The sequence below is a fragment of the Centroberyx gerrardi genome, chromosome 18 (genome assembly GCF_048128805.1).
Source record: "Centroberyx gerrardi isolate f3 chromosome 18, fCenGer3.hap1.cur.20231027, whole genome shotgun sequence".
Lineage (NCBI taxonomy): Eukaryota > Metazoa > Chordata > Actinopteri > Beryciformes > Berycidae > Centroberyx > Centroberyx gerrardi.
The window spans coordinates 26967208-26981293 of record NC_136014.1 but is presented as its reverse complement, the minus strand read 5'-3'; the positions used below and the strand labels follow the sequence as shown (position 1 = coordinate 26981293).

The 14086-nt window shown below is 42.2% G+C and overlaps 1 protein-coding gene across 1 annotated transcript; it reads left to right on the top strand.

Annotated features, from left to right (window-relative positions):
• The first annotated feature begins 982 nt into the window (after nucleotides 1-982).
• On the top strand, nucleotides 983-3853 carry LOC139911077 (hepatocyte nuclear factor 3-beta-like). The gene is made up of 2 exons (XM_071898571.2): nucleotides 983-1051; nucleotides 2660-3853. Exons 1-2 carry the CDS (start codon nucleotides 983-985, stop codon nucleotides 3851-3853), a joined length of 1263 nt encoding a protein of 420 aa, XP_071754672.2.
• Nucleotides 3854-14086: the final 10233 nt, after the last annotated feature.

Below are 14086 nucleotides of genomic sequence, written 5' to 3'. Positions count from 1 at the left end.
TAGAAGCTACAGCCCAAAGAAGCTGGAAAAAACCCAACAACAGCCTTGAATAATAGGCTAATAATAATAATAATAATAATAATATAATATAATAATAGGTTACAAGGTGCTTCACGTAGAATAAAATAGTGATTAAAAAATAACTAGAGCAAAGGCAAACAATAGCCTATTTGAAAGAAAATGCAACAACAGAAAGAGAATGAACTACAAACCAATCAAAAAACGCAACTTAATAGCTAGTAGGCTAGTAATAGCCTAATAGTAATAAATAAAAAAGTAGTAAAAACTAGTAATAGCCTAATAATAATAATTATAATAATAACAATAATAATAATTATTATAATAATAGGCCTAACTAGGGTATCGTAATCACATTAAAACAATAGCAGAAAGAAAAAACAGAAAGAGTGGCACGTAATTAAGCCTATATTACTAATAACGCCTTACAATCCAATACCTCACTGGTGTGGGAAAAGTAATAACATTACTGAGAGTAAAGCCTCATCTACGTCGTACCTCTTTAGTGTAACGTGATAAAAGTAACGAAATTACTTGAGTAAATTTGTCACCATTCAACAATGTAGCCTACATCAGTGTTTATAACGTGGGAACTGGGAAGTATGACATTACTGTTGGCTGTCTCTGCCAGAGGGCCGAGGCGGGAGTCTCGTGCAGAGGAGTGGGCAGAATATTCAAATCGGGCCCTCGCGGTAGGAAGGAAAGAGAGAGCGGATTGGATGCTGGCTCCGCACCAGCGCGAGCCAGCGGCCAACGTCATTCAGCAGCAGTCAACCGCCACCGTCAGTAGCTGCCCGGACACACGGCAGGTATGAGTCAGTCCCGGTCATAGGCTAACCGCAGGCGACACCGTACCGTTACCCTCGGTCCTCTACCGGGTGAGGACAGTTTTTCTTTTTTTTTCCCGTCGTCCCTCTGGCGTGAAGCTGTTGGAGTCGGTTGACTTTGTTTTGGACCGTCCACAATGCTGAGCGCCGTTAAAATGGAGGGCCACGACCATCCAGAGTGGAGCAGCTACTACGGAGAGCCCGAGGTCGGTCCACTTTATATCTGTATTCCGCTGTTTAATCAACTCAGTATTAGCCTTGAGATAATATTAACTGTGGGATCAAATATTGACTTGAGACGGATTCTTCCCCCCTGTCTGTCTGGCCGGCCGCAGGGACAGAGAGGGAAAGGGAAAGAAACACATAACGACTGTCACTTGGCCTGGTTTGGTCTTTTTAAAACCTCTGAATTAAGGTTATAGGGCATATTACCTCATAGCCTACTATTATTTCAGCCATACAAGTGACACAATTTTATAATATTCGTCTTTACAGCCTACTCTAGCATCTAATTTCTTCCACTCAGCCCAAAGAGGCGATTTTTGAGCCATATTTATGAAAGATAGACCTATTATTGGGTGTTATTTTAATGGCCCTAATCAACTTATATTTCTGCAATGCATTAAAATAGAGTGGCCTTTTTAACCAACAGTTCAGGTACGATTCCTGCAAAAGAAAAAAAAAAGAAAAAGAAAAATATATATATATAACTATATACATATATATAGGCTACAGGCAATTCAAGGCAGTATGACCAGAGATAGTGATAGCCTAAATAAAAAGATGCAGGGTCAATTATCATCGTAAAACAAACAATAACCATTAGGCTACGAACGAAAATCAATATTATTTTCATAAAAGCATTGGCCTAGATACTAGTGCTTCCCCCTTGAAAACCCTTAACTTCATATAGCCTAAATTAACTGCAAAAATGTTAAAATTATTAAAAAGTTATTCAGTCTCAAAATATTATGTAACCTAGCCTAATATTAGGCTAAATTAATATGTTTATGTATTTTCTTGAGATAATTCCACTTGTTTCCAGTGCAGTTTATCATGTTTGAGGAAATTTCTAGAAACAAGTGTCAATTTCTTATTAGTGAAGTTATTTAGGCTACATTACTCTGCCTTGTTTCAATATATTGACTCAATGACAGATTTTTTCAATTCTAAAAGTTTGTAAGACCAAAAAGATGGGTCAACTCCATCCCACAAATAGGTGGTTGAATTGAGTTTAGATTGGTTTCCCCTCCACTAGGCTACATTCCTGTGTGATAATAAACTGCTAAATTTGACTTCCTATGTTTCTCCCACGGGCGTAAACTGTCACTTATCACACATCAGCCTAAATTAATCCAGAATTGATTTTGTCGTTTTTATCATTATAATGGAGAGCAAAGACCCCGTAAAAACTGACTGATTTCAATCCGGGAGCATCCAGGATCAATTGTTACCCCTAAGCTGAGTTTTTCTGAAAATTCAGGCTCATATTGACTTAATAATAATATCGAGTCAGTCTCTGTCTAGGCCTAATAGCCTAATTTATCACACTGACCAGTTTATAATCTTGTCAGCCCCTACTTCTAATAATTTATAATGACCAAATAATAATAGGCCTACCATGTCAGTCCCCATCACATCTTGTCAGTCATCGGTCATTTCTCCACTTGTCCTAGAAATTTAGTCTATTCATACTTTATTTTTATTCATATTATTTAGACATGTTTATTAGGTTTTGGAAGTGATATATTATAAATGCAGGGATTTATTCACAGTTAATGTTTTAATAACGTGTCGGTCCTGTTCTGTCTCAGTGCTTCACCTCAGTGGGAAACATGAACTCCGGTCTGGGCATGAACTCCATGAGCAGCTACATGAGCGCGCCTGGCATGACCGCCACCGGCCACATGAACGCGACCTACGTGAACCCGGCCGGGGTCAACCACTCCGGGATGTCCGCCGGGATGTCGCCGAGCCCCGTGGCCGCGCACGGCGGGATGGGAGTGGGACCCGGGATGGCGGGCATGGGCGCCGCGCTGCCCCCGAGCATGAGCCCCATCAGCCCGCCGCCGTACGGTAACATGGCCGTGATGAGCCCGGTGTACGGACAGGCCGGTATGCGATCCCGGGAGCCCAAGACGTACCGGCGGAGCTACACGCACGCCAAGCCGCCGTACTCGTACATCTCCCTCATCACCATGGCGATACAGCAGTCCGCCACCAAGATGCTCACGTTAAACGAGATCTACCAGTGGATCATGGATCTGTTCCCGTTTTACCGGCAGAACCAGCAGCGGTGGCAGAACTCCATCCGACACTCGCTGTCCTTTAACGACTGTTTCCTCAAGGTGGCCCGGTCACCGGACAAACCGGGGAAAGGCTCCTTCTGGACCCTCCACCCGGACTCGGGGAATATGTTTGAGAACGGCTGCTACCTCCGGCGGCAAAAACGGTTCAAGTGCGACAACAGGCTCGACGGGAAGGAGGCGGAGGCGGCGGGGGGGAAGCCGGGGTCAGAGGGCGGCTCGGTCGGCAGCGGCTCCGACACCGACTCCCCGCACTCGACCCCTTCCTCCGGTAAAGACGTCAAAAGACCCGGGGAGGTGAAACCGCGGGCTCCGGCTGCGGCGGCGGCGGCGGCGGCGAGCCCGGTGCGCGTCCCCTCTCCCTCTCCCTTCCCGCTCGCGCAGACCCAGCACCTGTTCTCCCATCATCATCATCATCACCACCCGCTGCTGCTGCACGAGGCCCACCACGCGGCCCACTTCAAACCCGAACACCACCACTACTCCTTCAACCACCCGTTCTCCATTAACAACCTGATGTCGGAGCAGCAGCACCACAAAATGGACGCCAAAACTTACGAGCAGGTGATGCAGTACGGAGGGTACGGCGGCCCGGTGTCCGGTGCTCTCTCTCTGGGGTCGAAAACCGGCCTGGATCCCGCTCACACCGACACCAACTACTACCACGGTGTATATTCCCGGCCCATTATGAACTCCTCTTGACATTTTCAGACTTTACCGGAACACTTTGAGGCCAAAAAACACTACAATTTGTGCATTTGTAACGGTGGTTTATTTTTATGCCTTTTAAATCCATGTTCAGTATAAGGAATGTACGGGAAGAGAGAAGGCCCCAAAAGCCTTTGATTTTTTTCCTCCAAGGCCTGAAGGAGTCATGCAAACTGCGATACTGTTTTCCACACAAGCCATCAGTCATTTGTGTATCCACATATTTGTATTCGTGTAGCAGATAAAAATCTTTATATATGAAAAATTGAGTGTGTTTTTCTAATATTGCCATATATCTTATATGTATACGTGTTATTGTTTAGTCCTAATTCTCCACCAAAGTTAATTTCAACGGCATGCACTCTGCTAAAATGTAATAAAATAGTGTCTAAAATTGTGTTTGGATGCAAATACAATTTATCTACCAGTAGAATAAACGAAATGAATGGAAAAAACAGAGGCAATCGGCCATAGCCTATCCTATCTTACATGTCAAATAATATTTAGATTAATCCTTAAATTATAATAAGATCTTCTCGGTCTATTTATTCCACATAAAACAAAGAAAGGGCGACATTTGCACTAATTGGTTTCATTATCACCTCCAGGGTCAGAGAGGCAGATTACATTGTCAGTAGATAAGGAAAGGAACAATAGAGAATGAATAGGTTAAATGTTTTCCCTTTAAACCAATTTAACACCAGACAGAACTGATGTTAAACAGCAGATAACAGACTAGATAACAGACCTGCTTAGATGGCATCTGGTCAAATTCTATTTAATTTCCCCCTTTTTCCTTAATGTTGGAAGACTTTGGGTTCAAAATGTGGTATACAGACCTTTTTAAAAAGCAGAAGAATATACAGACACATAACTGACAGCACAAAATTCCAATAAATTAAGATATTTTTTTACTGGGTAAAGTCCTTGGCTCACAAAATGACTCTTCAGCACTGTTTGGATATTTGTTCAAATTCAACAAGGAGAATGGCAGGCAGATACGTTTCCCCCTTTTTCCTTAATGCAAAATGACACAAAAGGCTTAAAAGCACAAAATGTAACTGGTTGGATATTTGTTCAACTTCAACAAGGAGGCTTTTTAGGGACATTTTAGGACAAATTTCCTCCTTTTTCCTTAATATTTGATGAAGACTTTGCTTCCAAAATGTGATTTATACTGTAGGCCTACCATTTGAAAAAAAACAAAAAACATATACACCTAACACAAAAAGTGTCCCAGTTCAAATTCAAATAAATGATGGTATTTTTTGAATGGGTATATCTTAAGTCTTTGGCTGACAAAATGACAGTTTTTCTTGGAAAATTAGCATATACTCTACACAATGATTGACAGCACAAAATTCAAAGAAAACGTGGTCATTTTCAGAGGATTTATAGGTAACTGAAGTCCTTGACTGATGAATGACACTTTTAATTCAGCACCGTTTGCTATTTGTCCAAATTCAACAGAGGATAGGAAAACTCTTTAGGCAATTCCCCCATTTTTTCTTTATGTTTGAAGACTTTGGTTTCAAAATGTGGCATATTCCCAAAATATACATGATATCTTGACACAAACTGATTGACAGCACAATATTCAGATGAATGATGGTATTTCTTACTGGGTAACCCAAGTCCTCGGCTGACAAAATGACACTTTAACTTCAGCACAGTTGAGATATTTGTTCAAATTCAACAAGAAGGCAATTTTCCCCAATTTCTCTTATTGTTTGAAGACTTTGGTTCCAAAATATGATATCCACCATTTTAAGTAGCCTACCAGCTGCTGTAGAAGGACTGATAGCACAAAATTAAAACACATTATGGTACTCTTTAAATAAAAGTCTCCAACAATTTGTTTGCTCATGTACTTTTGGCATAACACATTTCAAGAGTTTTAGATTCCAAAATGAGATGTGAAAAACTCAAAATGAAAACAAATTATGGCAAGCAGGCAACTTAAGCTCTTGACTGACAAAATGATAATTTACTGACTCTGTACTTTGATTTATTTACCTTTTATTTATTCAGGGTGGTCAATTGAAAGCAGGTGCCCTCTTTTACATTGACACCCTGATACAATACAGACACAACAAAGTAATAAAACAAAAATCTAAATAAAAACATCATAAAATCAATGAATGAGACTAGAATAGAGCTCTTCATGTATAGTTATCATGGGGAGAATATTAGATCATTTGGGGGGAAACCAGCTTTAATGACTCAGCTGCATGCTTCAGTACTCGCCCGTCCATCCATACAGGAAGACCCACTCATGCTAACTCATCATAATAAATATCTGCAGCAGGCTCACCATCACGTCTTCAGAATGAGTTTCAGGATTAAAAGGCAGGTCTGGACTGACTGCTGCAAAATTGTGAGAGAAGATGTGCTATGAATCAAAATTTGTTTTCCATTTTTAAAAAGTGGTTAATAGGCCTATGATGATAGTTTAATGACATTAGGGATCAATTACTTAATTTAGAGATCAATTCTGTAGGCCAAACACTGCAGGCTCAACAGTGAAGGATTATGAACAAAACATGAGAATGAGATAAAAATAAAATAAATAATAAAAAAGTCTCTCAGTCTCTCAGGCTGCTCGTTGCATATTGACTAGATCTAAAAAGTCCTTTATCTAATTATCCATGATGAACCAATTCGGCCCTTTAATTTGTGATTTAATTTAATTTAATAGGGGTTAGGGGAAATTAACGTTAGCCACTTTGGCGGATAAAAATAATGATTTTTGGAGGTTGTATTCGATTGTAAAATCAATTTGGCTGATAAAATAGTGAAGGTGGCCGGTCGACTTAAGAATCCACCAAGAGGATAGACTTAAAAAACACAAATCAAGCTTAATACAATCATTGAATGCATCAGACTAAGGTTAGACTTAGTTCCTTTGTGGTTCTCGTAATGTAAAGAGGGCAAAGCAGGGTTGGGGCAAAGTGCCTTCGATATTAGCAGGAATGTGTGAATCTGTCGGGATATTTTTATTACCTGTCAGATTAAAGGAGCAGGTCTTGTTTCATCCATTAGCACCAGAAAGGCCAACAGGCGGAAACGAGATCCAGCAGTATAACAGTCTGCTGGATTTACTGCGGTACAGATGACAGGGAGGCCGACCTAAAGCAGTTAAAGAGCCCACAAAGTGTCATGGAGAGCGTGATTTGCTTCTGCGTATTGACGTATTTCCGAACGAAACAGAAAGTTAGGGCGGGAAGCGTCGGTGGGAGGGGCTTATTTGAATATTCATTTGAGGAAGTGGGGCGTCAACGTCAAACCCGCTCAGGCCAAAAACACTCCTTCGTCCACGTTGCTTGAATAATTCCAACGGTTAGGCCGTCAAAATTTGATCGGATGACATTTTTGTGTGCTGTTCACCGGAAAGAAATGCTCTGTTCATTTTGATATAAAATTTCCACAAATGAACATTTATTGTCATTTTTGAGGCCTGTGTTCGTGAATAGGTGAACACTAAGTCCAGCAATATCGACAAATAGGTAAAAGGACACGATAACTCTAAAACCAGTTACTCCCAATGGCTCGCATCGTTCGTGAACAAACTTTTGTGCCACGCTTTGAGATGAAACCTTGAACTCAACGTAGATTACGTGTTATGGACTAGAATTAGTGAATATTACGTTCCTCCACCAGTAAAGGATTATGTGCCAACAGCAGGAACTGGACTGGACATTTTCACCTGTTGGTCACATGAAAGGGTTAGCTAATGCTAATAGCTAATGCTTCAGTTTAGCAGCTGAAACTGTTTGGTTCAGGTTAGCTTCAGGTTTTCTTACGGTTCAATAAATGAAAACTTGTTGTCATGAGTTAGGACTTGAACCCGGGTCGTCGCCCATCCGCCCCCCCGACCTCCACACCCTCAAACTACTTCCTGTTTCTCGTTGTGTCTCCGTCTAATCCTTTCCTGCTGGGAAACACATTTCTGCCACGTTTCATGCCCAAAGCCAATATTTACATTCTGAGACATCGCACTCATTTCACAAACATTTCAGAAGTCCAGGCTTAGTGGAAGTAGATGGCCAGGAAGGGAAAGAAAGTAGAAGAAAAACTGATTCTAGCAGTATCAGAATTTTCCAAATTATGTAACACAAATCTGACGTTTTTTAGGAACGTCGGTAAAAAAGCTGGTTTCTAACCAAGTGAGCATACCGGGTGCATTTAACCAAAAAAAAACAGTGGAGATTAGTGATCTATGACCATTTTCAATTGCCTGGGCATAACCTGCATCTAGCGAGATAACAAGCTAGGAATGGCTCTCCTCCCTACTTCTTGAAAACAATTTTTTTTCACGCTACCCAGCTTCCCCAAACATTCAGTCAAGAGCTGCACGGTACGAAGCAGCGAGCGCCGAGCAAACCACATCTTAACTGAAAGACAATGCTGAATCCATCAGAAAATTTTGTGTAATTTGACAGCTTTTTAATTACCATATTCCACAGAGTGTAATCAGGAATAGGTTTGTAGCACAGACACACACACATTTACACATTTCAGCGCTCAGAGCAGCAGGGAGTAGGACTTTGGGGTTTTGCAGGGATCGAACACGTAACTTTCCAGTTACAGGTCGTCTGGCCTCTCATCTTAAAGTGTAAACCCTCCACTGGGGAAGACACCTTGGCTGTTATGAGACGATACGATGTGATAATACTAACAAAGCCGAGCGTCTGGTTACAGCTCTGTTGGGAGATCCCTGCAGTGAAGGGACAGGCAGCAGGTTGTGACAAGCCTCTGGGAGCGGTCAGTGAAACAGCGGCTACAGACACGGCAGGTTAATCAATAACTTCACCTCCAGGCTGAACCTCAGACACGGTCAATGCCTGGCTTTCACCAGGTACCACAATATTGGCTCATGTTGTCTGTTACCCATTAGCCGTTATTTGGTGAAACTTTGCTGAAAAGAGAAATTAAGACACTTACTCACATGCTGGGCAGATTTTTTATTTTATTTTATCAGTTTATTTGACAGGGATAAAAAATCCTGTGATGGATTTTCTCGCTCTGTGGAAGTTATTTTTCATACTGGACAACAATGAATGAAAGAGGAAAACGAGCGCTGATTTCTGCAACTATGCTGACTGTGTGCAGAAACAGAGAGGAAGCTGGACCGCTGCTGCTGACTTAAAAAACACTGATATTATCCTTTAAGGCAGATAGACAAGAAAACAAGTAGCAGGACAACAATTTACCAGATAACACATAGGGATAAAGGCATGTTCAGTAAGAGCAAGCACAACATTCAAATTCTTTCATGAGTTTTCCTTGAAATTATTCAGACCCATAATGAAAAGGTTGAAAATGAGGCGTACATTTTGACTGTTTCTGCTGTCCAATATTTGCACACCTTGTGTAGCGAGAACGGTTTAATAACCTCGGGGAGGAGGCGTATAATCTCCAAGAAACATTTCGGCGAGCATTTGGTGATAGGTGGCCAGCCCCTTTGGCTTAAAGCAATTAATTCAGCATTCTGACATAAACTCCTGGCTCAGCTCGACAGCTTGGAGCTCAAATAAAAAAAAAAAAAAAAAAAAAAAAAAAAAAAGCAAGTTCTCCTGGGAACAGAGTAAAGATGGCAGGCTCCTTTTCTAGACTGTTTGCTCAGTGGCTCTGAGAGCAATCTTCCCCCCGCCAGAATGAAATGCAAGGACACAAACAATGTGCCGGAGGAGAGAAAGGGAGACGGGGAGTGAACAGTTTGGAGTATTTGCTCAGCAGAAGAGCCGCCACAAAGGCAGAGCCACGGCTTTCCCATGAATCAAGGCGCCGTCTTAGGCTCCTTTTGTTGCGGGCGGGTTTGCGTCCCCGGCCATTAGATAAGACTACATATAACTTGCTTTATGTCATTTAAAGCCTTTTCTGTGTAAAACTGTACCATCAGGTGACCACACAGTAGCCTTTTATCTGCCCCGGCTTTGTTTTATTTGGCTGGTTGGCGTACAGGGGCGGCGGTTTCACTGGCTGGGCTTCGCGCCGCACGTGGCGCCGCAGTTTCTGTCTGAAAAGCCAAATATTCAGCCTGATATTCAGTACTCAGCGAGCGCTTTCACACTTCAGAAATGGTTCAGATGTGGGAGAATGAAGGTGATGTATTATTCGTGGAAACCTGGGCTGTTAAGTCTCTGCTGACTTTTAGCTGTTGTTGACCGTTGCCCCAGCCACTTTTTCATCCCCGCCCCAAAACCCCCCAAACCCAGATCTCTCTGGGTGGCCGGCCTGAGGTCTGAAAGGCATACAGATTGACGCTTAAGCTCTTTTTCGCCTTAAGAAAGCGTCATTGTACATCTCCATGAATGGCAAACAGCTGTTTATCTAGGATGGACCCGGTTTTGAAGTATCTGCGGTTCAAAGAGGTCCCGTTGCCGCAGGTTTCTCACCATTCTCGGTTTGTACTTATTACATAGCGATCAGAGCAGGAAATATTTCAGTTTTTTTAACATCAAAGCTGACAAACGGTTTTTTAAAAGCTGTACTAGGCAAAATTTGTATGTAAAAATCCACCATCTTATCACTCTAAATCACAAAGTGGGGCTGCAACAGAGAAGAGCGTCCCGTTAAAGGATAGTCCAGGTGTTTCTTAAGTCTGTCCCAGCGGTCCAGCTTCCTGTCTGTTTCTGCACACAGTCAGCATAGTTCAGATATCAGCGCTCGTTCTCCTCCTTCATTCATTCTTGTCCCGTATGAGAAACAAACTTCCACAGAGCGAGAGACTCCATCACAGGAAACATGGAGCAAAAACTTTCTGTTTTCTCCTCATTTCACTGAGCTGAGCCGAGTGTTTTCAATCAGCTGACACCCACAGGAAGAAATAGAGGAAATAATCCCTCAAAAACACTTTACTGTCACATCCATGGCTTTTTATTTAGGGCTTTGTTGCCTGGGACAGAAGTTCATTTCAAGCTAGGTTTGACATGGGGAGTCTGGGGTAATACATGGACTAGTGGATGTGAATACATGGATACATAGGGGATGTGCAGTATACTCACTAGTTATTTTTATTATAATTATTGGTATACAGTTATCAGCGTGCATTTTAAATGTCTGCCTGGACTGCCTGGATATTTATGATGGCTGCTATAGATGATTTTGGATTATTGTGGTTTCTGTTTATTGATGTGCTTTCAGTGGTTTATATGCTCAGGTATACAGTCATCGATATGCACTTTAAATGTCTGCCTGGACTGTGATGGTATTTATGATGGCTGCTATAGATGATTTTGGATTATTGTCGTTTCTGTTTATTTGATTTGATGTGCTTTAAATGTGTCTATATGTTCTGTGTTGTACCACAAATTGCCTCTTGGAGGACGTTAAAGTTTTCTAAATTTCAGTTTTCGAATTCCATACAGCATGCATTGCAAAAATGATTGGGGGAACTGTAAAGTAGATGTAGACAGAAGGAAATGGGCTGTAACTCTAAATGCCAGCATTCTCCTTTAAGTGTGCGAGCGGCCTGAGAAGACGAGGAAGGAAAAGAGAGAAAGCGCTCGTGACCTCGGTGGACGCAGCAAGGTATGCAGCCGGTGTTTAACAAGACATCCATCTTACCTGATCCTCGCCCCAAAAGAACATTTTCTACAAGCCTTCTTTTATTACCGCTCTATTTTTTACCTTAGCCGCTCTATTTAAATGTCAGTCAGCGGGACAAAGGCTCATGTTGATCTTCGGTCAGGGTTTAAGCTTTTACCCGCAATGTTTGCTCAAAAGGTACGCTCCGTTCTGTGGTGAGGACGCTGCCGAGGGCAACATGTGCAAAATACGGAGGCTGCAGTTGAAAGTGTTGATGGGAAGAAAGGCAGAAATGCAAGAAAAATTGAATAATTTTAGGTTTTAGGGTTTCTAAAACTACAAATTAGCCATTTCTTGGAGTCGTTTCTTGTACTTTTGTGTAGTTGGGAGGAGCGTTCGCAGGGGTTTGGGGTTGAGCCTCCATCTTAGAAATGTATTCAGTCATGGTTTCATAAAGAATAAATTGGATAAAAACTTTCATCAGATTGCAAATGGCAGATGAGTTTGTCACAAATGTTTAGGAGGAGAGATTCTTATATTCTACTGTTATACTTTAAAGTCACAATGAAATGAAAAAGTACTTCTTCACCTTGTTAGGTAGTTCTCCACATCATAGCATACACCTATTTAAAAACATTTAAAAATATATATATTTTCTCCTATTTTTATATCAAAATCCCATTAATTGTACTTCCTAGAAAACTGTATTTTTAGTGGTTACTTCATGGTGTACTAGTCCAACCAATATTCCAACCAGTACCAGATATTTGAACAACAAGAACAACAAGAATCTCAACTTTGTGTCGAGTCAACCAATCAGAGCGCACTCTGATTGGTTGATCACAGGGGCGATCATGGCGTGTGTTGTTAGGGAGCCGTCACACATCAACACAGAAGTATTAAAACTTAAATGTAAGCGTCACCACGTTCTTTACATAGACCGATTTTAGAGAAATAGCGTAAATTTGAACCATGTAAACCATTCCTCCCAGTAATCAGAGTATTAGCTGGGAAGAAACTCAGACTGGTGAATCCAGCGCAGGTTGAAAGGAGGCCATTGTGCCTTCAACGGGAACCACAAACAACTCATAAACTTGACATTACTGCAGATATACGAGCGGCGGCTGTGTGCTTCCTCCCTGTCGTAACACGCGAAGCTGACAAACGGCGTCCCGGCCTCGTTTAACTGCTCGCCACGCTTCATTCAGCGGCTCGCACAAGAGTCGCCGTTAAACTCTGTGACGGCCAGGTGCTGTTTGATAAGAGAGGATGAACTCTCATAAAATATCAAGGGCATATAAACTCTCGGCAGACAGGTTGTCTCCCTGTCTGTGTCAACACGCAGTCGCCAAAACAAAAGCTCATACTACAAGTTGTCGGTAAAATCCCCGGGAATGACAGAGCCCAGGACTGCCAAAGTGCCTCTGAGCACCTACTGGTCCTGTGGGTGGAGAAACTGGTCTCTCTCCTGCTCCTGTGGGTGGAGAAACTGGTCTCTCTCCTCTTCTACGATGGATTTCTCCCTGTATGATTGTTGAACGTCTCTTGGTGCAAAATGGCGGCTCTAGAAAGAAGCCCTCGCTCTTTGATTCTGAGGGACTGACACCAAAACCTGACGTTTACCGCTGAGGTTTTACATCCTGAAACATTTTCTCATATCAAACTCCATCAATATCTCAATATCTGTGTTCTCTTTAACCACCGGGTCACCCTTGCCACCCAGACTGTTGGACCATACATAAATTACCCAGCGCTCTCCACAGTGTCAGCGGAGCCTCTTGGCTAAATGACCCGACCCTCTGCAGTGTTGTGATGCTCGTCTCTTGTTTGCTCAGGGAGGTTTCACATCTTTCACTTCTCCCTCTATTCAGCTAGGAAAACACAGAAGACACAACCTCTGGTGTTTTGGCAGGGTGGGATGATTGGTTTTACACCGACAAAGAAGCCGGGAGAGAGCGGGGGCTGAATGGGAGGCCTCTTCCAGCGGCTCAGTTCATCCTGTGAATGAGAATCCCGACGCCCGTTTCCAGGCCGTCGAGTGCCTTTATTGGACCGACGGGAAATTAGGACGGAGCGAACCGGCCCCCCGTTTAATTAAGACGCTCGGTGCAGAAAGAGCCGTCACACACTTGCTTCAGGACGGACGTGAAGGGAGAAAGAGCCTGGAGTGTTTATACTGTCAGGACTGATGTACAGAGGCGGAAAGTAACTAAGTACATTTACTCAAGTTTTGAGGTTCTGGCACTTTACTTGAGTATTTCCATTCTGTGAGACTTTCTACTTTTCCTCCTCTACATCTCAGAGGGAAATCTTGTTCTTTTTCCTCCACTACATTTATCTGCCGGCTGGAGTTACTAGTTACTTTGCAGAATAAGGTTTTACACGCAAAACATACGATAACTTCATAAAATATGTTGCATTGTTAGAGTTTAAACTCCAACAGTATCTGGAGCAGTTAGACCGACAACATTAAAATACTTCTGACAGGTTCATGCTTCAATAATTTAACTCTCTGACAGAATGAGGACTTTTACTTTTCATACTTCAGTTCATTTTACTGCTGATACTTCTGTACTTTTACTTAAGTAAACTTCTGAATGTAGTACTTTCACTTTTATTTTTCCATTATGGTGTTGCTACTTTTACTTAAGTAAAGGATTTGAGGACTTTTTCCACCACTGCTGACGTACATAGCAT

Bases quoted from the DNA above. Each gene is read 5' to 3' on its own strand.
- LOC139911077 (XM_071898571.2), top strand. From the start codon at position 983: ATGCTGAGCGCCGTTAAAATGGAGGGCCACGACCATCCAGAGTGGAGC. The intron at 1,052-2,659 runs GTCGGTCCACTT...GTTCTGTCTCAG, and splicing joins GCTACTACGGAGAGCCCGAG to TGCTTCACCTCAGTGGGAAA.